Raw genomic sequence first — 27,737 nt, 5'->3', positions numbered from 1 at the left:
TGACAGAGTGCTAGAGTGGAGGTAGCGCGTCAGTCTTGAATTTCTGCGCGGGGGGTTCGACTCCCAAGTGACGCGAATTTATGTGAAGCTTAAAAAAGTCCTAATTCTCATGCATATGGAATACTTATTCACTAAAGCTTATGGAATTATATTTTTGTGCTTATTTCGAACTTGAACCCATATTTTCAAGGCCGTGCTGGCACCACATCTATGGGGGTAAAATGCATGATGATAGACCGGCGAATTTGAACCCCGGTCGCTGGCGTTCGGGTCTTATACTAATCCACTACGCTACAGCCGCTACCTCTCAGCAGTCGAAAACATGCTATACATTTCTTAAATAGGGTGTATTTAAAGTGAATTCCCTAAATGATAGAATAAGGCAGGATGGAAGTTGCTTATGCATTTTTAAATCATCATCATTCTATTTGGATTAATGGCGAACAATTCTGCATTTGGCATAGTTATTTTACAGACAATATGCAGAATCTTTTCACTTATACGCATATAGACTGCTTGATCTATCGTAAAGGTGAGAAAAATGACGCAAAAAACGCCCCTTTCACTTGAACGCGCACTGAACCTAAAGCGGAAAACCTGGTTCAACTAATTGAATCTAAAGTGAGCTTCGTGGTACCATTTAACTCTGATTGCGAGTTGCGGCTCTGTCGAGCCAGGTTTTCCCAAGAAAGCCTGGGTATGTTCAGCGAGCTTCGTGGTATAGGGCACAGGTTGAAAATAAACAACACAAACTACATTGTGTTGCACGCACAGCAAAACCGGGCAATGCATGGATTGGTGACCGGAATCAGAATCCCGATTGGGCCCGACCAAAAGGGGGCGTTCCTCCGTGAAATGCCGCAAGAAGTCGGGAGATTTCCCCACTTGCAACTCGTGGTTGTGTCCATCATATACATCCTATATATATCATGTAGGATGTCTATGGTGTCCATCCTCATATTCACGGTCAATCTTAATTATAGCAATCATTTACAACATTGAACAAAACCTTGAAAATGCAAACTAGACATTTACTAAATATAGCTCTTTAGAGCGGTGATGATAGTACAGCCGCTACAGGAAGTAAACAAATCGCAGACTATATAAATGTAAATGTAATGTAAACATGTTGAATATTTCCGAAATAAAAGGCTAAGATAAATGCCTCGATAAACGAAAAATGAAACAATGGAAACTCCCATTCTGTGTTTAGCGTTTGTGGCCAATATTCTGACACGCTTCCCTGCAGTGTTGCCAGTTTGGCTGGAAAATCTGGCCCAATCTGGCAACGCTGTCTGCTGCGTCCTTGTTGCTTTCCGTAGCTCGACTATGACGTCTCCTGAAGATGGCGGCCCTCGGTAGCAGCGGGGTGACTCCGGGCCGCTTGGCGCGACGCCTCCTCAGACATACTCAGGGTACACTATGCCCGGGGAGCGGGGGTCGACCGGCAGAGTTCCTTATCCAGGTCAGTGGCTCCATGCGGTGCGTGGTCGTAGGAACGTCCATGTGTTTGTGTGTGTGTTTGACGTGTGTATTTGTGTGTGTGCTAACCCGCTAGCCGCTGCACGCCCGGTGTGACTTTGACAGGCAGCAGTCCACTCTCAGGTCCGCCTTCCGAGTGACCCGTAATTGTTAAACTACAGAGACGGTTCACAACTGGCCTGCGGTGCAACGTTTCTGCACCGATCTCTCATGTTGTGTCGTTCTTGAATTTGTACACTTCTCTGCACTCAATGAGTCGTTACGTGAAGAATCAATGAACCCAGTCCCCATCAGTTAACCCTGTTCCCACCGGTTTACCCTGTTGCTTCGGTTAACCCTCTTCGCGTCGGTCAACCCTTTTCCCATCATGTATCCCCGTGGGTTAACAGGCGTTCGGACAGAGATGTCGTCTCCACTCGGCAGTGGCGTGCTCGAGTCCCACTGCCAGGGTCCTCCTCGGCAGACGTACCAACGGAAGGTTTCTATTGGTCAATGCTGTGGCGGTGAGGCACAACAGCACACAGGTGAGCGGGACTCTGCACACACGGTGCTGTTGTTGTTGTTGTTGTTGTTGTTGTCAGGCGACCGCTATTAAACCGCTAGCCCAGATGGACTCAATGCTGCTCCCTTGTCCGTCTCCGATCCTCAGTTTCCCCGTGAAACGTATTCCATGGACGACATTCCCGCGAAGGAAGCTCCGTACACGGCAGCAGAGCTGGCGACCGCGCCAGTGCTGTCCGACCCCACCCCGGTCCTCACAGAGTCCCTCCCCCAACAGGTCCACAACACATGACTCATTTCATTAGTTAAAATAATAACAATAATAATAATGATACATATATATCGTACTGCTGGCCTAGAAACGTCCGTTTTGCCTCTTCTTCACGGCACCATTCCAGATCTCGGTCTCGCCGGTAACCACGGCCATCCCCGCGGCCCCGCCCTCTCTGGAGGCCACGCCCACTCTGGACGCCTCTCCAATCGGAGCGCTGGCCGACCCGACCCTCCTGCTCCCCCCGCCGCTGGGCGAGCAGCTGCTGGGGGAGGCCCTGCCCACGGCGGCGGAGGTCCTCCAGCTGGCGGAGCCCACCCTGGTGGAGCTGGGCCTGGCCGGACACACCCCGGTGGGCCTCATCCAGAGCCTGCTGGAGTTCATGCACATGGACCTGGGCATGCCCTGGTGGGGCGCCATCGTCGCAGGTGAGGTCGGAGCCCTCCTCTGCGGCACGTGGCTCAGGAGGCGCAGCAGGTCGGCTGGTACCCGGAAGGTCGCTGGTTCGATCCCCGGCTCCTCCTAGCCGAGTGTCGAGGTGTCCCTGAGCAAGACGCCTCGCTCTGACTGCTCCTGACGAGCTGGCTGTCGCCCTGCGTGGCTGACTCCGCCGTCGGTGTGTGAATGAATGGGTGAATGTGAGGCGATATCGTGGGGCTGTAGAGTGGCCCCTGGTTAGAGTTGTATAAATGCAGCCCGTTTACCGTTCCTCTCCCTAAGGAGAGACGGAGGCTGTCAGAGTCAGCCGCCAACACAACGCCCTTTTGATCAGCTCAGTTATCACATCATGAAATTGGATACACAGTAGATGGCAAAAACATAAACATAGCTCCTTCCTCCTCCCTCCTCCCCCCTCCTCCCCCTCCCTCCCTCCCTCCTCCCCCAGGCACGGTGCTGGCCCGTCTGGCCGTGTTCCCGGTCATCGTGAAGGGGCAGCGCGAGGCGGCCAAGCTTAACAACGTGATGCCGGAGATGACCAAGCTGACCAGCCGCATGACGGAGGCCAAGCAGGGCGGCAACAAGTTTGAGTGTGAGGGCTTCCTCCTTCTCCTTCCCCTTCTCCTTCTCTTCCTCCTTCTCCTTCTCCTTCTCTTCCTCCTTCTCCTTAAGAAGGTACCAGTGTGTCATTCTGTGGGCTGCGTTCTCCCAGCAGCTTCCTCTGTTCCACACACTAGCTAGGTCTGCTAGCTGCTAACTACTACTAGCTAGGTGGGGGAAATGAACTGAGATCGCCCCACCCAGCTAGTCTGTGTAACCAAGATGGCCGCAAGGTCATTCGGTTCCCCCCCACCCAGCTAGTGTGAGGAACCAACATGGCCGCTGGGAGAATAACTTATTTAGTAAATAAAATTGTGTGTGTGTGTGTGTGTGTGTGTGTGTGTGTGTGTGTGTGTGTGTGTGTGTGTGTGTGTGTGTGTGTGTGTGTGTGTGTGTGTGTGTGTGTGTGTGTGTGTGTGTGTGTGTGTGTGTGTGTGTGTGTGTGTGTGTCCAGTCTCCAAGGCCTACACGGACCTGACTCTGTTCCAGAAGAAGCACGACGTGAACCCTCTGAGGGGCTTCCTTGTGCCGCTGGTCCAGGTGGGCTCACCCTCCCCCGGTGTCACCGCCCCCCCCACAGACTGGCCCCCCCACAGACCGGCCCCCCCACAGACCGGCCCCCCCACAGACCGGCCCCCCCACAGACCGGCCCCCCCACAGACCGGCTCCCCACACAGACCGGCTCCCCACACAGACCGGCCCCCCCCACAGACCGGCCCCCCCACACAGACCGGCCCCCCCACACAGACCGGCCCCCCCACACAGACCGGCCCCCACACAGACTGGCCCCCTAACATACCGGCCCCCACACACAGACCAGCCCCCTCACACAGACCGGCCCCCACACAGACCGGCCCCCTGGACCCCCCACAGACCGGCCCCCTGGACCCCCCACAGACCGGCCCCCTGGGACCCACACACGGCCCTGCTTGTGGGCTAAAAGACTTAATAGGATGGCTGTGAGATGAGTGTTTATTGGTTGTTAAAGGGGTGGTATTCTGCCACCAGGTGTGAGTGTGATCAGCAGAATACCACCCCTTTAACATACCGCCCCTTTAACATATCGCCCCTTTAACATACCGCCCCTTTAACATATCGCCCCTTTAACATACTGCCCCTTTAACATATCGCCCCTTTAACATACCGCCCCTTTAACATATCGCTCCTTTAACATATCGCCCCTTTAACATACCGCCCCTTTAACATACCGCCCCTTTAACATACCGCCCCTTTAACCTACCGCCCCTTTAACCTACCGCCCCTTTAACCTACCGCCCCTTTAACCTACCGCCCCTTTAACCTACCGCCCCTTTAACCTACCGCCCCTTTAACATACCGCCCCTTTAACCTACCGCCCCTTTAACCTACCGCCCCTTTAACATACCGCCCCTTTAACATACCGCCCCTTTAACAGTGCAAAAATTACCATTCAACCCTTCTGACCCCAGTTGAGCCCTTATGTATCAGATGGTTTTGGTGTTTCCATTTGGATTGTTCCCTGTGAATTCCCGCTCAGCCACTTGCCCGTTATGAGCGCTCACATCCTGTCCAAGGCCCGCCTTCACCTCGCTGCGTCCCCCCCCTCCCAGGCCCCCGTCTTCATCTCCTTCTTCATCGCGCTGAGGAAGATGGCCTACCTGCCGGTGCCCAGCCTGCAGACGGGAGGCGCCCTGTGGTTCCCCGACCTCACCATGGCCGACCCCTTCTACCTGCTGCCCATCGCCGTCACCGGCACCATGTTCTTCATCCTGGAGGTGGGAGGGGCCTCATCGGGGGCGGGGCCTCATCGGGGGCGGGGCTTCGTCAGGGGCGGGGCCTAACCGGGGACCCAGTCGGCTGGGGAGGGATAACGTTGAGCTGAATGGAACTCTATATTTCCATTTACTTTCAGGGCGTTTAGAAAACACTTTATTCCAGAGCGACTTACACTAAGTACATTTGCAGAAGAAGGAAAAACATCCACTATGTTAACCCATTCCCTGTATGCAACAAAGATAGCTAGGATAAGATGCTACACAATGCTAAGTTATATTTCTAAGTACAACATACATTAAGTGTGTAAGAGGAGTGAGGGGGAATGCAGAGACTGTGTGTGTGTGTGTGTGTGTGTGTGTGTGTGTGTGTGTGTGTGTGTGTGTGTGTGTGTGTTTGTGTGTGTGTGTGTGTGTGTTTAGTCTATAAACGTGTTTTGAACTTTATGTCTGTTTAGTCGTTAAGAATCACTTAATCTCGGCTCTTGCCACTCGTTAGTGGATAAAGACTTGCACCAGATCTTATACTAGATCTTCCACTAGATCTTACTCTAGATCCTATTCTAGATCCTATTCTAGATCTTATTCTAGATCCTACTCTAGATCTTATTCTAGATCCTATCCTAGATCCTATCCTAGATCTTATACTAGATCTTCCACTAGATCTTATTCCAGATCTTATTCTAGATCTTATTCTAGATCTTATTCTAGATCTTATTCCAGATCTTACTCTAGATCCTACTAGAGTAAGATCTAGAGTAAGATCTAGATCTTACTCTAGATCTTACTCTAGGTCTTATACTAGATCCTGTTCTAGATCTTGTTCTAGATCCTATTCTAGATCCTATTCTAGATCTTATTCTAGATCCTATTCTAGATCTTGTTCTAGATCTTATTCTAGATCTTGTTCTAGATCTTATTCTAGATCTTATTCTAGATCTTGTTCTAGATCCTGTTCTAGATCCTATTCTAGATCCTATTCTAGATCTTGTTCTAGATCTTATTCTAGATCCTATTCTAGATCTTGTTCTAGATCTTACTCTAGATCTTACTCTAGGTCTTATACTAGATCCTGTTCTAGATCTTATTCTAGATCTTATTCTAGATCCTATTCTAGATCCTGTTCTAGATCTTGTTCTAGATCTTGTTCTAGATCTATACTACCTGGTCTGGACCGTAATGCGGTCAGCGACCTCTGACCCCCAGCCTGTGTGTGTTCTCAGCTGGGCGCCGAGTCGGGCATCGATAACCCCAACATGAAGGCCATGAAGACGGTGTTCCGGATCATGCCCTTCGTCATCCTGCCCCTAACAATCAACTTCCCCACGGTCAGTGACGGGGGCGGGACTAAAGATCCGTGCGGCCAAATATCGTCGCCCTTCTTCGTGCGACTGCTTGAACCGTCACAGCGGCGCCAAATACTGATATTATCTTGTTCTATATTTACTTAAAGAACATATTATTCTTTTTGTTTTTTTCTGAATTGTTATGCTTTATTAATGAAGAGTTAGATAGGAAATAGTGCCCCAAATATCAATATTTTAACAATTTGAGGTGGTCGCAACACATGAATGAAGGATACGTGAACGGACGCTAACTGTCCAAAGAAGTTAACTCAGTTTACCAACCAGAGCAACTGAGGAACTCAGTTTGGACCGTGAATAAAGACTGAAATCCAGAACTTAACCTGTTCACAGTCATGGTGGATTCATCGTTAGACATATATCATGATGTAAAGCTATAGCAATCGTCTAACAATATATTGATCATTGCAGAATCGCTTTATAGCCATTATTATCGGTATCGTGTGTGTGCCCGTGTGCGTGTGCCATCTCTTTAACCTGGTCGTCGTCCCCCCCCCCCCCCCACCCCCCCCCAGGCGGTCTTCACCTACTGGCTGACCTCCAACAGCTTCTCGCTGTGCCAGGTGGCCCTGCTCCGCCACCCCTGGGTGCGGGAGAAGCTCTCCATCCCCCAGAAGATCGTCCACCCCGCCTCCGCCCTGCCCGCCAACGACGGCTTCGTGGAGAGCCTGAAGAAGGGTGAGGTCCGCCGCCGAGTCACGGCACCGACTCACCCGGCGGCGGCCATCTTGGCTCTCAGCGCTAGCTCCCAGCTAGCGTTGAGAGCCAAGATGGCCGCTGCTGGGTAACAGTGTTTCATAGAAGCCCTATTGGGCCTATCACCCTGCCGCGGCCATCTTGGCTCTCGACGCTAGGTGGAACGTAGCATTGCATACGTCTGTTGAATAATATTTTGTTTTTCGGCGAAAGACTGAACTCTACTTGTCTTTTCTCCAGGCTGGAAGAACGCCCAGCTAGGGCAGCAGCTGGAGGAGAGAGAGAGGAGGATCAAGAATCACCTGGAGCTGGCCGCCAAAGGTCAGCCGCGACCTTTAACCCCCGTGACCTTCTAGACTAGGATGAGGTTAAGCTAAGCTATGGTTGTAGCCGGGGCACGTCGGGCCCTTGGCGATGGATTTAACGGGAGCTCGGCCGCGCTGGTTTGGCCAGGGGCCGGTCTGAGCCGCTTGGAGCCGGTCTGAGCCGCTTGGAGCCGGTCTGAGCTCCTCTCGCTCATAGGGCCAACGTGTCCAGAGAATGAGAGCTAGAGATTTAAGAAGCCCACAATGGACCCCTCTCTGTCTCTGTTGAGTCATGAAGAGTCACTTTACATTTACGTTTACATTCAGGGCGTTTATCAGACGCTTCTACCCAAAGCGACTAACAATAAGTACATTTGTCGGAAGAAAGGGAAACCACATTATATCTCTGTCGGTACATTAAGGATGTTGATAGAACCAAGTGCCAAGCACTAACTATCACTAGGTTAACCCATTCCCCGTACACATCAAAGATAGGTAGGATAAGAGGCTACACGATGCTAAGTACTATTTTTTAAGTGCCAGGACGTACAACAGACAAGACTACTGGAATGCAGCCATCATCTCTACAGTCTCCTTCACACCTTTCTCCTCTTCCTTCCCCAGGTCCATTGAGGCAGACTTTTACCCACAATCCTCTCCAGCAGGAAGCAGCGCCGGCCAATAATAAGCCTGTGTCCCAGACAGGCAGGGACAAGGCCCGCCCATGGAAGGAGACCATTGGCTAGATGGGAATGATTGGCGGCTGGAGCCCAGCGAATCGTGTGTAAATATGGACGCAATAATGGGAGCGGAGTGAAGAGTTGTCTGTGTGTTATTATCCAGAGTAAAGTCGTACAATATTTACTGGACTGTGTTGTGAATTTGTGAAGCTGCAACGGGTTTTGGAAATGGAAAGGACTCAGATTATGATCACTGGTAATTTTATTATAAATAAACGCTTTTAAAGTTGAACTTGTTTATGGTGATCAGAGCAACATGATTCTAAAACCTTTAACTGTTCATTCGATTGTTAATATATTAGTCAATTCAATTTTAGTTCAAATTTGGCAGAGATAGCCCTTAAAACGACATCTTCTAGCTGTGAAACATCTCAGAACATCGCTTTAGCTCCCTGGAGTAAAGACGGGTCACCTGACCTGAACTGTGTGTGCGTGGGAATGTTTTTCATTTGTAACTTTATTCTATGAATAAACTCAAAATCATAGCAATAGTGGTGTTGCTGTTTTATTTCAGCCTGTAAAATTGCTGAACAGCAATCTCCGATTAGCAACTCGAATGCAAATTCGGATTTAGAGCTTATATCTTTATTTGCAGATGGGCCCAAAAATCTAGTAATAGATATAGTTGTGTTTATAGATCTTAACCGAAGTTCAACTCGTATGAATTCGCCTTCCTCGCCACCAAAAATATACTGCATAACGTTGCAGTATATGTGTAACGTTGCTATACTAGTTTTATTTATACATATGCGTTTGAATACAGTTTTCTGCTAATAGAGCCCAGCCGAAATTCACCTCGAATCTATTTGCGTTCCTGGCCACAAAAAATATATGTAGACTGCGTGCAGTTCATGTTTTGTCCACCAGACGGCAGGGGTTGACTGACTGATTATTGGCGTTCGGGAATGTTTTTAATTTATAACTTTATTATATGAATAAAATCAATACTTTAAAAACAACGGCGTTGCTGTTGTATTTTCGTCTTTAATGTGTAGTTATATGTTTTTAGAGCTTAACCGAAGTTCTCCTCGTATGTATTCTGGCCACAAAAAATATACTGCCCGCAGTTCTCGTTTTGTCCATCAGTGGGCAGGCGTTGACTGACTGTGAAACAAAGCGTGTGTGGGAATGTCTCTTATTAAGTTGTAACATTATTCCATTAACGAAGTGAAAATCTTAACTTGCTGTTTGGTTCACACCAATCTCGAAACGTATGCTATGACAACCATAGACAACGACCTACCTATGGGGACGTTATATCCGGGGCACCGGTAGTGCCGGATATCCGGGGCTAGAATTCCTCATCCGTCGGCGTGTAATTGTTTACAGTCCGAGGAGCAACTTTAAACGCAAGTATTGAGTTGCAGCATATATTTTTATTTGCAGGCAAGTCTAACGTTGCTATACTCGTTTTATCTATGCATTTTTTTTTTTTGAATAGTTTTCTGTTCAAAGATCTCAACCGAAGTTCAACTCGTATGAATTCGCCTTCCTCGCCACCAAAAATATAGTTTCATTTCGACTGAATATTGAAGTTTGTGGGAATATTTTTAAGAGTTGGAGCATTTTATTTTCAGACAAGTGTAACGTTGCTATACTAGTTTTATTTATACATATGCGTTTGAATACAGTTTTCTGCTAATAGAGCCCAGCCGAAATTCACCTCGAATCTATTTGCGTTCCTGGCCACAAAAAATATATATAGACTGCGTGCAGTTCATGTTTTGATCCACCAGACGGCAGGGGTTGACTGACTGTGATTATTGGCGTTCGGGAATGTTTTTAATTTATAACTTTATTATATGAATAAAATCAATACTTTAAAAACAACGGCGTTGCTGTTGTATTTTCGTCTTTAATGTGTAGTTATATGTTTTTAGAGCTTAACCGAAGTTCTCCTCGTATGTAATCTGGCCACAAAAAATATACTGCCCGCAGTTCTCGTTTTGTCCATCAGAGGGCAGGCGTTGACTGACTGTGAAACAAAGCGTGTGTTGGAATGTCTTTTAAGTTGTAACATTATTCCATTAACGAAGTCAAAATCTTAACTTGCTGTTTGGTTCACACCAATCTCGAAACGTATGCTATGACAACCATAGACATCTTATAGGTAGACGGAGCATCGAATGCTACCGCCTACTGGCGCTGACCATAGACATCTTATAGGTAGACGGAGCATTGGCTGCTGGGACCATGGACATAATAAAGGCTGGGACGCGAGAAATACGGCCGCCATCTTGGAGTGGTCAACCGGGAGCAGCAACAGCAGCAGAAACAGGATGCCGGGCTGTTGTTCAGCGTATTCCTGTTCAAATCGGCGGACCATCCACAATAGGAATCGGGGGATTACTTTTCACAAGCAAGATTTAACATTACCGTACTATTGGTATAATTGGTATTGAATAATAAAACACGCCAAACCATGTGGCCTTTATCATAGCTACACGTATGACAAAAAACCGCATGAAAATCAGTGGTATTCAGTGAGGTATGATTAATTAAATGCGCTTGACAGTTCATTGCTCCAGCCAAACGGATTACACTGAGTGGAGCGGATGACCACTCCAAGATGGCGGCTCCGCGTCTCGTCAGCGCCATAGATGACAACGACCTACCTATGGGGACGTTATATCCGGGGCACCGGTAGTGCCGGATATCCGGGGCTAGAATTCCTCATCCGTCGGCGTGTAATTGTTTACAGTCCGACGAGCAACTTTAAACGCAAGTATTGAGTTGCAGCATATATTTTTATTTGCAGGCAAGTCTAACGTTGCTATACTCGTTTTATCTATGCATATTTTTTTTTGAATAGTTTTCTGTTCAAAGATCTCAACCGAAGTTCAACTCGTATGAATTCGCCTTCCTCGCCACCAAAAATATACTGCATACAGTTTCATTTCGACTGAATATTGAAGTTTGTGGGAATATTTTTAAGAGTTTGAGCATTTTATTTTCAGACAAGTGTAACGTTGCTATGCTAGTTTTATTTATACATATGCGTTTGAATACAGTTTTCTGCTTATAGAGCCCAGCCGAAATTCACCTCGAATCTATTTGCGTTCCTGGCCACAAAAAATATATATAGACTGCGTGCAGTTCATGTTTTGTCCACCAGACGGCAGGGGTTGACTGACTGTGATTATTGGCGTTCGGGAATGTTTTTAATTTATAACTTTATTATATGAATAAAATCAATACTTTAAAAACAGCGGCGTTGCTGTTGTATTTTCGGCTTTAATGTGTAGTCATATGTTTTTAGAGCTTAACCGAAGTTCTCCTCGTATGTAATCTGGCCACAAAAAATATACTGCCCGCAGTTCTCGTTTTGTCCATCAGAGGGCAGGCGTTGACTGACTGTGAAACAAAGCGTGTGTGGGAATGTCTTTTAAGTTGTAACATTATTCCATTAACGAAGTCAAAATCTTAACTTGCTGTTTGGTTCATTTAATTGCATAAATAGTATTTCATGGAACACCAATCTCGAAACGTATGCTATGACAACGACCTACCTATGGGGACGATATATCCGGGGCACCGGTAGTGCCGGATATCCGGGGCTAGAATTCCTCATCCGTCGGCGTGTCATTGTTTACAGTCCGACGAGAACTTTAAACGCAAGTATTGAGTTGCAGCATATATTTTTATTTGCAGGCAAGTCTAACGTTGCTATACTCGTTTTATCTATGCATATTCATTTTTTGAATAGTTTTCTGTTCAAAGATCTCAACCGAAGTTCAACTCCTATGATTTCGCCTTCCTTGCCACAGAAATCCAATAGTATCCAGCTGCAGCCCCGGAGAACACCCTGGCATGACAGAACACCACCCAGGCGGGACAGAAGTACTGTGGCTGGACGGAAGTTACCTCCGATTATTTTTTCTATAGACAAATAAACTTATTTATCGCTTGAATTAACAAAACATAGAAATAAAAAAATATTTCGACACGTTAGTAACCATTTTAGAGCTTAAAAAAGGTTTAACGTTATTTAGACAAATACCTCAGGATTTTTTCTTATTAGACCAAAAAATTAGAATAAAACAATATTATGACATGTCAGTAAGCTTTTTTTATAACTTAATTTTGTTAACGTTATTTAGACGAATAAACTGATTTAGGGTGTAGACAATTATTTTATGGAATTGTGTATTATACACTTTACTCATTAAGTAATTGACCATTAGAATTAAGTATTTTTTTTTTAATATGTCTAATAGAATCAAAAAATTTTTTTTTGTAAAGTATATCATCATAATTTGATATAAATATACATTGAAGAATAACCACACCAAAGTTTCCTCACAATTTATTTAACAAATAATCTACAGAATCCTAAAGATATAGCTTCTTCATGAACTGCCATCAGCTCCAAATCACTGTCAAAAGAATCAAACAGTCAAATCAATATTAAGCCTAAACAATATATTATTTGTATTCTGTCACTGGAAACGTCATTCACTTCTCTTTTTCGCCTCAGTCTGAAGACTGGTGGAAGTAGTCCAGCCGCCATTTGTTTGGCCTCCTCCATGAAGTGTGGGAACCTTCTGCCGTGCCTGTATAAATAAAGAGAAATGATTGTAGGAATTATACATATTTTGTTAATATTGGGGTTGAGGTATACATTCATATTTGAAATAAACAAAAACATACCGATCCAGATGGAAGTTCTCAAGCAGTACTGTGCACCACCATTTTCTGAGGACAGGCATGTCTTTCTAAAGTAAGGGGATATTCCAAGAATTGACAATGATAAAATATGCATACAAGTATGCATTTTTCGATATTGTTACAATATCGAAAAAAGAATTGAAAAATCCAATTCTTATTTTAAACGTATCTTTTCAATCGTCAGCTCTTTTTTCATTTAATGTAATGGCTACTTACAACAGTCAAGTCAAACGGTGCCTCCTTGGCAAGGTACCAAGCATACTGTGATGGAAAAATGTAATTGGTGACAACATTCACACGCGTTGTTATAGTGCTGACTGTTTTGATGCTCGTCTTTGTAGTCCTTTGCATAACCTGACCTTCTTTTCTCATATTACTATTCAGATGTAAAGCCGTTCCGCCGAATTCAACAACCGTAGAAACAGGAAAGGACACAACATTATCGAGACCAATCTCATGGGCCCTGATGAACCGGTGAAACGGATAAGTCTGATGAATTTAACCACGGGTCGAACCAATGATGGGGCAAGAGTGGTGTTTGTTTTTTTTTAAACATAAGGGGTAACGCTGTCTTCTTTTTTATCGGGCTTAATGAAAAAAAACGTAAGGGCTAACACTGTCGTTTTTATTGGTCGTCATGAAAAAAACATGAGACAAAGGGAAAATGACTAACTGTCATTTTCTATCAATTCAAACTTAACGGACAACACCGGTTTTCTTATCTTAAAAACATAAGGGGTAAAACTGTTGTTTTTTTATTGGTCATCATGGAAAAAAAACTTAGGGGTGACACTGTTGTTTTTTATCCTTCATCAAGAAAAAAATCATAATGGGTAACACTGTCGTTTTTATCGGACGTCATGACAAATAAAAAAGGGCAACATTGTTATTCGATCAAATAAAACATAAGGGGCAACACTGTCGCTTTTGATCAATTATGAAATAAATGGGTAAGACTGTCGTAAGTTCTCAAAGGAAACACAAGGGGTAACACTCGTTTTTTATTGGTCGTCGTGAAAAAAACCCATAAGGTGTAACACTGTATTCTTCGTAAAAAAACGTTGTTTTTTTTATCAATTCAAACTTAAGGGGTAACACTGGTGTTTTCTTTCGGTCGTCATGAAAAAATCATAAGGGTAATACTGTTATTTTATCCAAATAAAACATAAGGGGTAACACTTGTGTTTTATCAATTATAAAATAAATTATTGATAAAATGTCATTAGTTCTCTAAGAAATCACAAGGGGTGATGCTGTCATTTTTTATTGGTCGTCATGACGTCACTGTTCCATCCGTTTAAGTCAGAACCGTTGATGCAGAAGTCAATGGCTCTGCTGTTGTAGTTTGAACCGTTCGAGAAGCCAATTGTTCAGACGTTACTGTTTCGTCTGATGAAGTTGGAAGCGTCGATTTTTCAGTTGAATCCCTGTACAGAAAAGTTATTTTTTTAGTATTTTCATTCGTGTACAGGATTTAATATCAATGTGACAGGTATGACAATAAAGATGATAAGAGCACTCTTAATCTGCATATACTTCTGTATTTGTATCTGTCTGGGGGATGGCTGTGAATGAGTGCACTCATTCCCCAGAACAGATAGGAAACAGCTCACCTGCCGAGGCACCTCTTATTGGTCAAAGGTTCTAAAATGCTAAAACTTGTCACCCTACTTCTCTCCCAGAGGTTTCAAGGAGACGATGATGGACAGGACTTGAACCCATGTCTCCAGATCACGGTTGAGATTAGGTGTGCATCGACTACCTCCGGTACACCACCGAGACACACAGAATAAGAAGTTCGGAAGTTATACTTATGGTTGGAATCAATGTTATGTGAATCTACCGTGTCAAATATGACTTTGACCAATGTTATGACTAGCATGTCTGTGGTCAAGTGGAGTGTCTTGTCGTTAATAAGGCCAGATGAGTGTAAGCACTGCAGACCTGGGTTCAAGTCCCAGCAACAACACTCCTGACAAAAAATGTGGGTATTTTAAACTGATGTCTTGTGAATTGTAAAGTCAATTATAACCTCTCACCAATTCCTAGCTGGTGTCTCTGTGGCGCAGGTGATAGAGCTGTTACCTATCTGTTCTGGAGACATAGGTTTGAATCCTGCCACGGCAGGTTTTGTGGGAATGAATGTATGGTGAATGGAAGAGTGCGAATAACTGTCTGTGTGAATTGATTGATGTGAATGACTTAATTCACATTAATCAATTAGCCCAAACAGTGATTCGGAATGAATGGGTGAGGGGGAATGACTGTCTGGGAGAATGGATGGCTGCGAGTGAGTGCACTCATTCACAGCCACCCATTCTCCCAGACAGTCATTCGAATGAATGTGTGAGAGTATGGATCCCTTCACTAGACAGTTGTTCCCACTAACTGCCCATGGCAGGAAACAAACCCATGTCCCCAGAACAGATAGGAAACAGCTCAACTGCCGAGGCACCTCTTGTTTGGTAAAAGTGTAAAAAAAACCAGAATATTTTATAGACATACCAGGACTCGAACCCAGGTCGCTAGATCTCAGATGAGGTTGAATTTTCAGCAGACAGCGTCTCTCTCTCCATTGCACCACCGAGACACACAGTCTGTGAATCTCAGAAGTTCTACTCGTAGTTCAAATTAGAATGGACAAGAACAGGAGGATTTCCCTAATCAACAAGATCATGTGCTCTCAAATACAGGATTACGTGGTGGAGTGTACTGACGTCTTTAAGGACTGACCTTCATAAGCACTGCAGACCTGGGTTCGGGTGACCAATTCTTGAAACACGTGCTCCTCGTGGGTTCAGCTCACGCCAAGATTGCTCTCCCTGGAATCAAAATACATTACAATAATCAATTCCAAGTGAACTGTAAAGTCAATTATAACCTCTCACCAATAGCTAGCTGGTGCCTCTGTGGCGCAGGTGGTAGAGCTGTTACCTTTCTGTTCTGGAGACATAGGTTTGATTCCGGCCTAGGGCTAGGCCGGAATCGAACCCATGTGGGTGAATGGATGAGTGCGGATAACTGTCTGTGTGAATTGATTACTGTGAATGACTTAATTCACAATAATCAATTTCAAGTGAACAATGCTATGTGAATTATAAGTTCTATTTTAAACTTTAGCGAAGTGGCTAGAGCTGTAGGTGATCCACTCTGGAGACGTGGAGACAACCCGTAACCTATGTATGTTCCTAAGCTTTCCTTGGTGAGTGCAATCTAACCTATCTAGGGGGGGTCAGGTGCGAGGCACTCACCACAGGTCCACAGCCACCGTAGGCGAACAGCTCCGTGTCCCGGTGCACCGGGATTACACCGAATTCTGCGACCCACCGAAAGGTGTGACCCCAGGGGGCGCTGTTGCATATGTTCTGCAATCTGCAAGAGTTTGAAACATAGACAGGCACGAAAAAAACATAAATAAAACATAAAATCTCCCCACAACCCCTTACCTTTTTATTAAAGGCTCTTAATAAATACATTTGATTTGATTAGCATTTTACAGCCCCATACAATGGATAGGGCGTTTAGTACGGTCCTTCTTTACCCATAAACAGCTACAGTAAGTGTTCAATTACGCTGATTTACCTTTGAGCATTTCCTATTATAGGCTACTTCGTAAAATGCTGTTTAGAATTAATGTTGGTATCAAGGACAGAGAGACCCACTGGTGGGGGGAGATCTTATGTTTTAGTTATAACGTGCATGTTGAAGAAAATGTGCAACCGCGCCCCCTGGGAGCACACTGTTCGGTGGGTCGCAGAATTCGGTGTAACACCGGCACCTTGTCTACAGGCGACCATACCCAAAAAAAGAAGATTAATAAATAGCTGCCTAGCTTTAGCAGTAGCCTTGTGGAAGACTCTGGTCATCTGTAATTAGTGCGCATTACTAGATTAAATGTTTGGACCGGCTTATTGCCTGCAACAGCCACCGATTTGTTTCTCGTCAGAGAATTGGATGCATTTATTGCTGTAAAGTTGTATAGAGACGTTCAACAAATAAGTTTAAAAAAATGCCTCATATATTTTGCCTTTTCTAGCTTAAGGTATAATTGAAATTGACTTCATTGAGGAAATAATACTGAAGTATTAAGTAAGTATTAAGTATTTCAGTAGGTTTCTTCTTTTTTTTTTGGAAAATATTATGATATCTTATAATTGTTAGTATTTGTTACCATCTATCTGTAGATAGATGGTAACAAATAATAGATAGATGGTGTTTTCTTTTTTATCACTGTTATATTAGATGTAAAGACTTTATCGATTCAAAGATATATCCATCTATAAAGTCTGGCATGTTAAACGTCAAAGTACACTAAAACACTGAACCCGATCAGCGGTGAATTGACTGATCACCAAACAGGTGGTCAGTTTGAGGGTGAGGGGAGCCTGCGTGCGTTGCTGACCGTGTTGGGCTGCAGGTGAGCGAGCGAGGGCAGGTTGAAGAGCCCCTGGATGAGCTCGGGGGGGCAGGCCTGGGCCAGCCACAGGAAGAGGGCGTGGCCGTTCTCCAGCAGGACGGCTCCGCCGTCGGCCAGGCGGTCCTCGGAGCAGCGCAGCGGCGACAGCACCGCCTCGCCCTCCAGCTCCATGTTGTGCTGCGGAAAGATCGGAAACGTTACAATTGATCGGAAATCTATTTTATCGAAAAACCATCATCTACCGAGTTCCGCCGAGTTCCACCGAGTTCCACCGAGTTCCATTCAAAACCATTTCTAGCCGAGTCAGAGTCAGCCCCTGCCCCCTCGGTGAACCCCCCCCCCCCCCCCCTCACCAGTGGGATGAGGCAGGGGTACAGCAGCAGCTGGGTGTCCTCCACGCCCATGGCCATGACGACCAGCCGCTGGTGGGCGCGGTCGTCCGTGGACAGCTCCGTGCTGCCCACCAGGGGGGCCGTCCTCATCAGGCTGTTCATGTTCACGGGGAACACCTTCATGGTCTCGGGCAGGATCAGCTGGGAGGAGGGGACGGACGGATGGAGAGGAGTCCATTAGACCAGCCAGAGAAGTCATTACATTTAGGCCCAATCCCATTCCCCTTCCCCCTTCAAAACAAGGGGGAGGGTTAAGGGGTAGAAATGGGATTGGGCCTTAAATTACATTTGTAAGTCGTGTTGCGTAAAATGTTACAGTGGTCTCGTTGGGGTAGAAAATATGTATGTCCAGTACGGTATGACACTATTAAGCCGATCGATGCATGACCTGAAGGCACTTATGAATAACTAGACTTTACCAAATATATACAACGCTAACAGAACAAACTAAAATCCAGCGAAATTGAAATGGAACAATGAATACAAATATTATCGACACGCAACGACATATTACTGCTCGGCACTTGTTTCTATGAATATCTTTAATGTACCGACAGCGATATGTTGTTTCTCTTTCTTCTGACGAATGTACTCATTGTAAGTCTCTTCTGATAAAAGCGTCTGCTAAATACCCTGAATTTAATTGTACATTTAAACGACATGTTGAGTCTTAACAACACTCCGTCTTTGGATCCAGAGCGTCTTGAATTGGACTACGCAGTGAAGCAAAACTCTGCACAGCCTTTTGCGGGACATGTGTCAGACCCCTGGGAAGAGCTGCACCGACATCACATAAAATCGTGAGACACAGTTTCTTGTATTTGGGAGCGTGGTCAGTGGTCCACCGACCTGGCTGGCGGCAGAGGGGCTGGCACAGTTCTTGCGGTAGCAGGCCAGCATGTGGGCGGTCTGGTTGACCAGGATCTCCCGGACGCTCTTCAGTGGCTGCTTCAGGATGGCACGGTAGGCTGGGGAACACCGGGATGATAAACAGTTGTTAGCTTCAGGATGGCGCGGTAGGCTAGGGAACACCGAGATAATAATCATTTATTAGCCATCGGTATTTATATCATTGACTGTAAAAAGACTGAGACGTTGTAAAAACGAAGTAATCAATAAATGAGTTTAAAATTAATAGAGAAAAAACAATACATACAATGTGAATAAAAATAACAAACTCAACTTATTCAAGTCAAGTTTATTAAAACCATTCACATGTTTTGAGTAAGAGCCCGCTTTCCGAAAGAAGTTAATAACTGCCTTGGCATTTTTTGAGCTCAGTTTCATCCACCAATTAAAACCGTTGTGGATGGCAGTAAAGGGTTAAACGGACATCGTTGCAGTTTCGCAGGGATTTCTCTCCCGATATTGTAGGAGATGTCATCCGCAGTCATCTTTACGAGGAGAGCATGTGGTCCCGGTTACCAGGAGAGATATTAATCCCAGTGGCTAGTAAGCCGACGAGCAGCCATGTTAAACCAGACTTTAGGGTGATGTAGACTACCAAAGCTTCTCGAACATGTCAGGACGCGGCAAAGGAGGAAATCACTGCATCGTCTGAATTCAAACCTTGCTGATCATGTCTGGACGAGGAAAAGGAGGAAATTTAGAGGTCTAGAAGTATAGAGCACGAGACGGAGGTCTAGTGCTCTGGATCTTTCATGGCATCAACTTTCGAATCCCAGTTTGCAAACAACTGGGCTAGGTTGAAATATACAGGTGAAGCAGATCCACCCTCACGGGAGTATGTTGGCAAAGAACTGTTGTTTGAATCCAACCTTTTGTGTGCCCGTGACGTACATTCATTCATCGCCCTGCCAAACAGGCGTGAATTTGAACTATGTTTCTACCAGCAAGCTACACTCCGTCGCTTCTTGGAGCAGCATGCTGCTGAGAGTCAGCAGGATAAGGGGAATCTGGTCCATTGACTCCTCAGTCAGTATTGGTGTAGTTAACCTCGTGGTTAAGTTCTGGACTGGCCGTGTGTCAGATCACGACGTCGAGGTGTATCTGAATCGATATTGTAGCATACTGCAGAAGCCGTACAAGCCATTAGACCAGTTTGGAATATGGTACGGCATCCGCAAATATAAGGTGGAGCACAAGCGAGATGCAAACAATCATCTAATGTCTTTGCCCACCTCCGTGACCCTGGGTCCTTACAACGGCCGACTTCAGTATCCCGGCCAAGAGGTGCGTTGTTTTATGTGCAACAGCACGGACCACCGGGTCAAGGAGTGCCGGGAGGTAAAGTGCTGGAAGTGTGCTAGCCTGGGGCACAAAGCAAATGCCTGCAAAAATGATGCAGAGTGCAGTCTATGTGGACAGCGAGGGCACTCGTTTTTCCATTGCCCCCGGAGCTTCAGCAACGTGGCACGGGCACGTAGGAAGTCTCAAGCCGAGGAGCAGCAGAGGCAGGTCCTGGCGTTGCTGAGGACCACCAGACCGGAGCCAGCACAAGGTGAAGCCAGCGTTCCACTGACAGCAGTTCAGCGGACAGAGCCCGAGGAGAGTGCACCGGGAGGAGAGGAGATGCGAGGAGGAGTCAAGCCAGCATAGAGCGGAGGGGAGTTGGGTGACGACGAGGCGAGGGAGCTGCAGATGATGGCTGGAGTGGGACCACAACGGCAGCGGGTGCCCAATAGGAGTGGCCGTGGGAGAGCTCAGAGAGGCTCTTTCGCTGCAGCTGCACTGGCGAGGGATGCAGCCAGCTCCACAGGTGCCCCTGCCCAGGTGGAGAGTCAGCCCAGTCCCTGTGGCCCAGAGGTTACAGCCGGAGAGGAGACGGAGGAGGCAGTCAGGCAGCTGGAGAAGGCTGTTGATGAGATCCTGCCGCCCTGGTCTTACTCCTCAGGCGTCGAGGACTGCGCCGGGATCGGTGAGCAGCGAGGTGAGGAGTCGGAGGAGGCGTACGACTCGGCAAGCGAGGAACCGAGCATCAGAAGCCCGACACTGATGCAGCATCAGATTTTCGGCAGCGACTCGGACTCTAGCGAAGAGGAGGCCCCCCCCCTTCTTTCAGCGGAGTCGACAGGACCCTCACAGGTCAGTGTTTCCCAGAAGAGGCAGACGTCGCCTCTGGTAAGTGAAGAAAAGAAACAGAAGAAATGATTGGCTGGTTAACATCACTTTGTCACCATGACTGTACTTTCCATTATAACCTGTAACGTGAGAGGTATCCAGTCCATAAAGAATAGAGAGACTAAGATGTCTGCTCTCCATAATACAAGTTATGACATTATCTCTGCACAAGAGCTACGGTTAACATCACAGGCTGACGTTGAAGACGTGCGTGCCAGGTGGGAAAAAGGTACTTCCATTGTGTCCAGAGGTTGTGATAAAGCTGATGGAGTAGCTATCTTTTTTAAAAGTAATGCAGAAATTATAAAGACAAGAGAAATCATTCCAGGGAGGATTTTATTAGTAGATTGTTTTTATTTAAATTTAAAAATGCGAATTATTAATATATACACTACTCAAGATGCAGCTACAAAAGTGAGGATGTTTAAAAAACTATATGAGCTACTGTTATTGGGCTTTTACACTGTCCTGAGCGGGGACTTCAACTCGTATACTGAGGCTAATGACAGGATCCCTGTCCCTACGAATCCTTGCAGCAGGAATAGGGAAGGTGATGCTTTGTAAAAAATGAGTGAATCTTGTGGAGTTAAAGATGTTTCTAGAGTGCTGCATCCTTTTGATGTAGGCTATACTCGGTTCGATGCGCGTATCAAAACGAGGATAGACCGGATATACGTGACTGCTGACATTACACCTGTAAGCTATAAGACTCGGGTTTTGGTCAATTCAGACCACCTGGCTGTAGTAGCACTTTTAAAATTTGGAAAGACGGGAAAAAAAAGGTTTTTGGAAACTAAATGTTAACTGTTTAAAGAAACAACGATGTAATCACTGAATTAAAAAAAGAAGTAGTAGTCACAAAAAGTTTAAAGGTTTTAACCAGGTCCCATGTGAAACTGTGGGAAGTTTTAAAAGAACGTCTGAGGTATTTTTTCAAATTTAAATGCAGAATGTTAAACCAGGAGCAAAATGCAAAATACAGTGCACTCATGGCTCGTTTTGTAGATTTGAAAACTAAAGCAAATAAAACGGAGATGGACACAGAGACTTTGTCCGAAATGGAAATTGAGCTGGCCAAATTAAATGACGTATCATTCTGCCTTCGCCTACAGGCAGGTATGGGGGATACAGCATGTCCTACCAACGTACATAACCTGGCAGGTATACAGAAAAAGAAACTCGAAAATAAGCATGTGGGCCCAATACTAAATGAATATGGTCTTTTAATAGAAGATGAGAAAACAAAAAGGGAAACGATTAGAGAAATGTGTGAAAAACTGTATAGAAAATGTGATATTAATATGTCAAGTTTGCAGTCTTTTCTCGGCTCCATTATTTTGAACGGGGTCGACCTTATTTCAGAGGGTGGGGTAATCACTCCTGATGAAGTAAGAGAAGCAATTTCTCAGTTACGTAAGGGAAAGTCACCAGGGCCAGATGGCCTTCCTAATGAGTTTTACCTCTCTTGCTCAGACACGTTGGTAGACTTGCTAACCTCAGCTTTTAATGACGGAATCAAAGTAGGCAAGATGCACGCATCCTTTTATCATGGTGTGATATCGCTAATATATAAAAAGGGGCCCTTTCCCAATCTAGATAATTGGAGGCATGTCACAATTATGAATGTAGATTATAAGATTTTAGCGAAAATAGTAGCAAACAGGCTAAATGATGATCTAGAGAAGCTTGTGGAAAAGGAACAGACATGTGCCATTAGGGGGAGGCTTATGTGGGACAACTTAGGTCTTTTAAGAGACATTACCAGTGGCAATCTAAAAGATGAGTTCTTTTTGATAAGCCTTGACCAAAAAAAAGCTTTTGATTATATATCTAGAGAATACTTGTGGGAAGTGCTAAGGGCTTATGGTTTTAAACAAGAACTTATTAATATTATTAAATTGTTATATGTAGAATCCACGGTTCAAATAAATGTCAATGGGGTCTTAACAGATTATTTTGCAATCAAGAGGGGGGTAAAACAAGGGTGCCCCCTCTCAGCAGCTCGCTACATTCTCGCTATTAACCCTTTATTAAGCAAGCTTAAGAACGATAAAAGGCTCTCGGGTATTAACGCTAGTGGTGGCGAGCGAGTAGTTGTCTTGGCCTATGCCGACGACATTACCATTATAATTAAAAACGGTAAAGAATTGAATATTGTTAATGAGCACTTTTCATTATATGAAGAGATCTCTGGGTCCAAACTAAACCATGACAAGACAGAAGGTGTCTGGTTAGGGAGGAGTGAGGCAAAACCAATAATAGATATAAAAGATAAAGACACAATGTCAATCCTGGGCATAAAGTTCAGTAGGAACGATTGTTATGGAGAAAACTGGAATGAAAAAGATAAAGAAATTAAAGAAGAACTGGATAAATGGGAAAATAAATCATGTAGCTATAGGGCCAGGATATTAATCATAAAAACATGTGTTGTGTAAAAGCTGCTGTTCTCGGCAACCATTTTTCCTCCTAAGGACCAGACACTTAAAAAGATAAATAAAATGCTTGTTGACTTCATTTGGGGAACCACAAGGGAGGTTACAAAGAGAGAACTTTTATATAAAAACAAAAAGAACGGGGGGCTCGGAGCTGTGGACCTGGGGCTAAAATTAAGAATTGCATTTTGTAAAAACATTGCATCTGGTTTTAAAAGAAAGGCTGTTTGGATAGGTGAGGCCTTGAGCTGGACCAAAAAGCGGGGTCGCGCTAGAAGTTCACTGCCTTATTTTAAAGTAATGTATGGTGATATTATAGAGAAATCTGTACATCTGAATATTGAATGGCCTGGAACGCCCAGTAAAAATATATATATTATTGTGTGTAATGACTTGTATGGTGACATTTTCCCCTATAAATATCTAGATGATACTGAAAAGCAGGTGTGTCTGAAAAACATACGGAGCAAAACTATATCTGAAAAAAAGAGAGACGTAATGTGGCTGGTCTCAGTCAGGAGACTAGCAGTTAGAGCAGTGGTGAAGTGGAGCTGTTTCGTTAAAACTGTTAAATGTCCAATTCATAATTGTGATGAAGATGAATCAGTTGAGCACCTGCTTGTAGACTGCCGCAGATCACAGTATGTCTTATACTATGTCTGGGGGAAAATGTCACAGATTGGTTTTAACGTTAATGTCACATATAAAGCTGCTATGTATGGAGTTTTCGAGGAACGCATGTCTGCCATGGATCAGGCCTTTTATTGGTCCGTGGTGTGCGTGCGCCGTCATTAACAAGCTGTGGAACACTAGGTGCACCATGGTTATAAAACAGGAATCCATCTCGGGAGAGGTGGTATTCAAACAGATTCAAACAGAGCTAAAAAGACAACGAACTCTTGACTCCAGGGAAAAAAGAATGAGGCCATGGCACTTATTGACAGTGAAAAAAAAATTTTTTTTTTTTTTTTCAAATGTGTATTTTCTTGTATCTTCCTGAATTGAATTGTAAATCCTGCATAATTTAAATAAAAATATATTAAAAAGCAAGGAGAAGGAGTAGGGGGGTCAGCCTGGGGTCAAACCCAGGCCCCCGCATTACAGTGTGGGGCTGTCTGTCAGCACGTATGATGAACGTGCGTCTGAAATAAAGCACTGCTCAGACTCCTTTTCTCATTATTACTGCTACTTGGACAACGTTTGCTAAAGCCTCTGGCAGGTCGACTTGTACTTTTTCTTGTTTTTCTTAACGGGAAGGTGTTTGGAGTCATGCCGGCATTGTTAAACCGGCAATACATATCAATTAATACTGTTAATATTGAGATATCACACTTTAATTCATCTGGCATAATGTATCTTCTAACTAAAAACAACAAATAAACGTCTCAACTGGTTCGGTTATGACGTCTCGATGACTGATTAACTCCTAATTCAATTGTTGGCGTAGTGGAATATATATCCGTCATCTTATCATCACTATGAAGGTATTAAGGCTGTAAACGAAGCAAACGCATACATTTTAATAACTGGTATTTTCCAACTGACATTTCTAACCGACATATTCAAACTCAAATTGAGGTTCAAATAATCTGAGGAACGCAGAAGAGTTACTGCGGTGTGGAAACGCAAATGGAAACGCAAATCTTTAAACCTGTACACTGAATAGGTTTGCAGAGGACTATATACAATATGCACAATGAAGGCCTGGTCCCACCATAGGTTTGCAGAGAACTATATACAGTACACTTGAAAGGGGTGGGGGGAGGATGTGAGGGTCTGCAACCAGTGTCCATCTCAAGGGAAATACAGGCTAGTGGAATAAATAGAAGTCGCTTACCTCTAGCATGGCTAGCTTCACACAGTTGTTCATATGCACTCTTGCTCGCTTGTGTTTTTTTTATCCGTTCTGACAGATGTTTCAGGTCTGTCAACCCTGTCTGTGTCCACGAACTATCACACGCACTTATTTTAAAAAGTATACAAGGAAAGCAAAAAAATTGCATTGACATACCCACAGCTAGTTAGCCAAGCCTGAACCAAACTCTGGAAAAACTTCTCTTGTAGGCTCTATCCTTTTCTCTTGCTTGTTCGGTTATGTTCACTTCTGGCTTTTTCTTTTACTTGCAATTTTTCTGCAAATGTTCTTCTTTCGAAGGGATTCATAAGCAAAGACTTAACTGAATTTGGGGCTAGCTGAACTCACAGGGAAACAGTGGTAGCAGTACTCAAAGTCGCCATCTTGCTGATCTCTGAGGTAATGGCATTGGCAAATGCGCGGTTACGCGCAGTGGACGGTGCACTGCGCTTGGTGCTATATCTTGAGCGCCCCAAAGCCATACAATTCGACGACGCTGATTGGCGAAATTATGTACTATTCTGCCTAGCAACGGGGGAACCATTGGCTAATAATTCAGGCATGTGGGGCTGAGCGAACTGCGCCCCACGGAAGACATCACGGAAGACAACGCATTGTCGCCGCCCAACTCCACACCCACCTCCAGTCAAACAACCTCTACGAACCCCTCCAATCTGGTTTCCGTCCACTTCACAGCACCGAAACAGCCCTGGTCAAAGTACTTAATGATCTCCTCACCTCTGCAGACTCCGGTGCCCTCAACATCCTGTTACTACTAGACCTCAGCGCAGCCTTTGACACTATTAACCATTCCATCCTCCTACAAAGGCTGCGCCAACTGGGTGTTGAGGGCTCTGCACTTGACTGGCTCACATCATACCTCACAAACAGGCAACAGTTCATCTCCCTCTCCGGTCACTCATCCACCCTCTCCCCAGTTACGCAGGGGGTCCCCCAGGGATCAGTCCTCGGCCCCCTCCTCTTCATCTGCTACCTCTTCCCCCTTGGTCACATCCTCCGCCAACTCACCCTGGACTTCCACTGCTACGCCGACGACACCCAGATATACGTCACCACCAAATCCCCCCAAAATCCTCCCCTCACCCACATCGAAACTTGCATCTCTACAATAAAAACCTGGCTAACTCACAACTTCCTCAAACTGAACAGTGACAAAACTGAGCTCCTCCTCATTGGCACCAAATCCACTCTCAATAAAACTGGTCCCATTTCACTCACCATCGACTCCTCAACCATCACCCCCTCCACCCTGGTACGCAATCTCGGTGTCATCATGGACCCCACCCTTACCTTCACTCCCCATGTCAGCCACATCGTCAAGACCTCATATTTCCACCTCCGCCGCATCGCCAAAATCAGACACTGCCTCCCCCCCCCTGCCGCTGAATCCCTCATCCATGCCTTCATCTCCTCTCGCCTCGACTACTGCAACTCCCTCCTTACTGGCATCTCCTCCCATTCCCTCCATAGACTCCAAATGGTCCAAAACTCTGCTGCCCGCCTCCTCACCCACACCCGGTCCCGTGAACACATCACTCCCGTTCTCCACTCTCTCCACTGGCTCCCCATCAAGCAGCGCATCAACTTCAAAATACTCCTCCTCACCTTCAAAGCTCTTCACCACCTAGCCCCCCCTTACCTGTCTGACCTCCTCCTCCCCCACCGCCCCTCCCGAGCCACCCGTTCCTCCTCCACTCTCACCCTGACTATACCAATATCCCGATTAAAAACTTTTGGCGACAGAGCATTCTCACGCACAGCACCCCGACTCTGGAATTCCCTCCCCCAATCTGTTCGCCACTCTCCCTCACTCACAACATTCAAGTCCCGCCTCAAAACGTACCTCTTCACCCAAGCCTATGATCTTCCCTATCCCTAGCCACCATAACTGCCTACACTTCTACCCCGTTACATCTCAATAACTGTTTTTTTTTTTTTTTTTGTTTGTTTTGTTTTTCTTTCTCTGCCTGTGCTGTGTATGCTTGCGTTGTCCCCCTTGTCTGTAATACCCCCCCCCACTTCTTTGCCTGTATATGTACATGTGTCCTGCTTGTACTGTCCCCCTGTCTGTAATACCCCCCCCCCCCCCCCCCCTCTATGACTTTGTAATCTGCGACTTTGGGTACCTGAAAAGCGCATTATAAAATGAAGATATTATTATTATCACCAAAATGAACGTTGAACATGTAGGCCTAAGTCAATGAAGATTTAATGAAGGGGGATTCTAAAGATATTCTAAAGTAAATGCATTATTCGAATGCAATTAAAATAGATTAATTCTCAAAATGAGAAGATTATTAAAAAAAATATATAGGATATTTAAAAAAGAAAAGATGTCCGGTCGGCGGGAGGGCGGCGCCCCAGCGCCCTCTATAGGCGAGCCGCCACTGGTACACCGGTACGCCCGACATGGTTTACGAGAAGGTGATGTCATTTCCTGGTTGCAGCACTTATAGCGTTCCCGTTTTTCATTGGCTAGTTATTGTTATTGTTAGCTAAATGAGCCTCTTTAGCAAACCAGGTTGAAAATAAACAACACAAACTACATTATGTTGCACGCACAGCAAAACCGGGCAATGCATGGATTGGAGCCCAGCGAATCGTGTGTAAATATGGACGCAATAATGGGAGCGGAGTGAAGAGTTGTCTGTGTGTTATTATCCAGAGTAAAGTCGTACAATATTTACTGGACTGTGTTGTGAATTTGTGAAGCTGCAACG

The 27,737-nt window shown here is 45.3% G+C and overlaps 1 protein-coding gene across 2 annotated transcripts; it reads left to right on the top strand.

The window, feature by feature from the left end:
- The first annotated feature begins 1,310 nt into the window (after positions 1-1,310).
- oxa1l (OXA1L mitochondrial inner membrane protein) lies at positions 1,311-27,737 on the top strand. Of its 2 annotated transcripts, XM_030337569.1 has the most exons (12): positions 1,311-1,465; positions 1,872-2,006; positions 2,132-2,260; positions 2,382-2,682; positions 3,141-3,284; positions 3,747-3,832; positions 4,882-5,046; positions 6,267-6,371; positions 6,923-7,085; positions 7,344-7,424; positions 8,033-8,196; positions 27,628-27,737. In XM_030337569.1, exons 1-11 carry the CDS (start codon positions 1,346-1,348, stop codon positions 8,152-8,154), a joined length of 1,551 nt encoding a protein of 516 aa, XP_030193429.1. In that variant the 5' UTR covers positions 1,311-1,345; the 3' UTR covers positions 8,155-8,196; positions 27,628-27,737. The 2 variants fall into 2 exon arrangements, with proteins under 2 accessions (XP_030193429.1, XP_030193428.1); XM_030337568.1 differs by lacking the exon at positions 27,628-27,737 and having other exon boundaries at positions 8,033-8,380.

The sequence above is a fragment of the Gadus morhua genome, chromosome 17, assembly GCF_902167405.1.
Source record: "Gadus morhua chromosome 17, gadMor3.0, whole genome shotgun sequence".
NCBI lineage: Eukaryota > Metazoa > Chordata > Actinopteri > Gadiformes > Gadidae > Gadus > Gadus morhua.
Note: the sequence above shows the minus strand (reverse complement) of the source record. Positions and strands in the feature narration are given on the sequence as shown.

What these genes read in the sequence shown, in the direction of transcription:
- oxa1l (XM_030337569.1), top strand. Translation starts at nt 1,346, where the DNA reads ATGGCGGCCCTCGGTAGCAGCGGGGTGACTCCGGGCCGCTTGGCGCGA. An exon ending in GGGCGGCAACAAGTTTGAGT is followed by an intron (nt 3,285 to 3,746) that starts GTGAGGGCTTCC and finishes GTGTGTGTCCAG; the next exon opens with TCTCCAAGGCCTACACGGAC. An exon ending in CGTGGAGAGCCTGAAGAAGG is followed by an intron (nt 7,086 to 7,343) that starts GTGAGGTCCGCC and finishes TCTTTTCTCCAG; the next exon opens with GCTGGAAGAACGCCCAGCTA.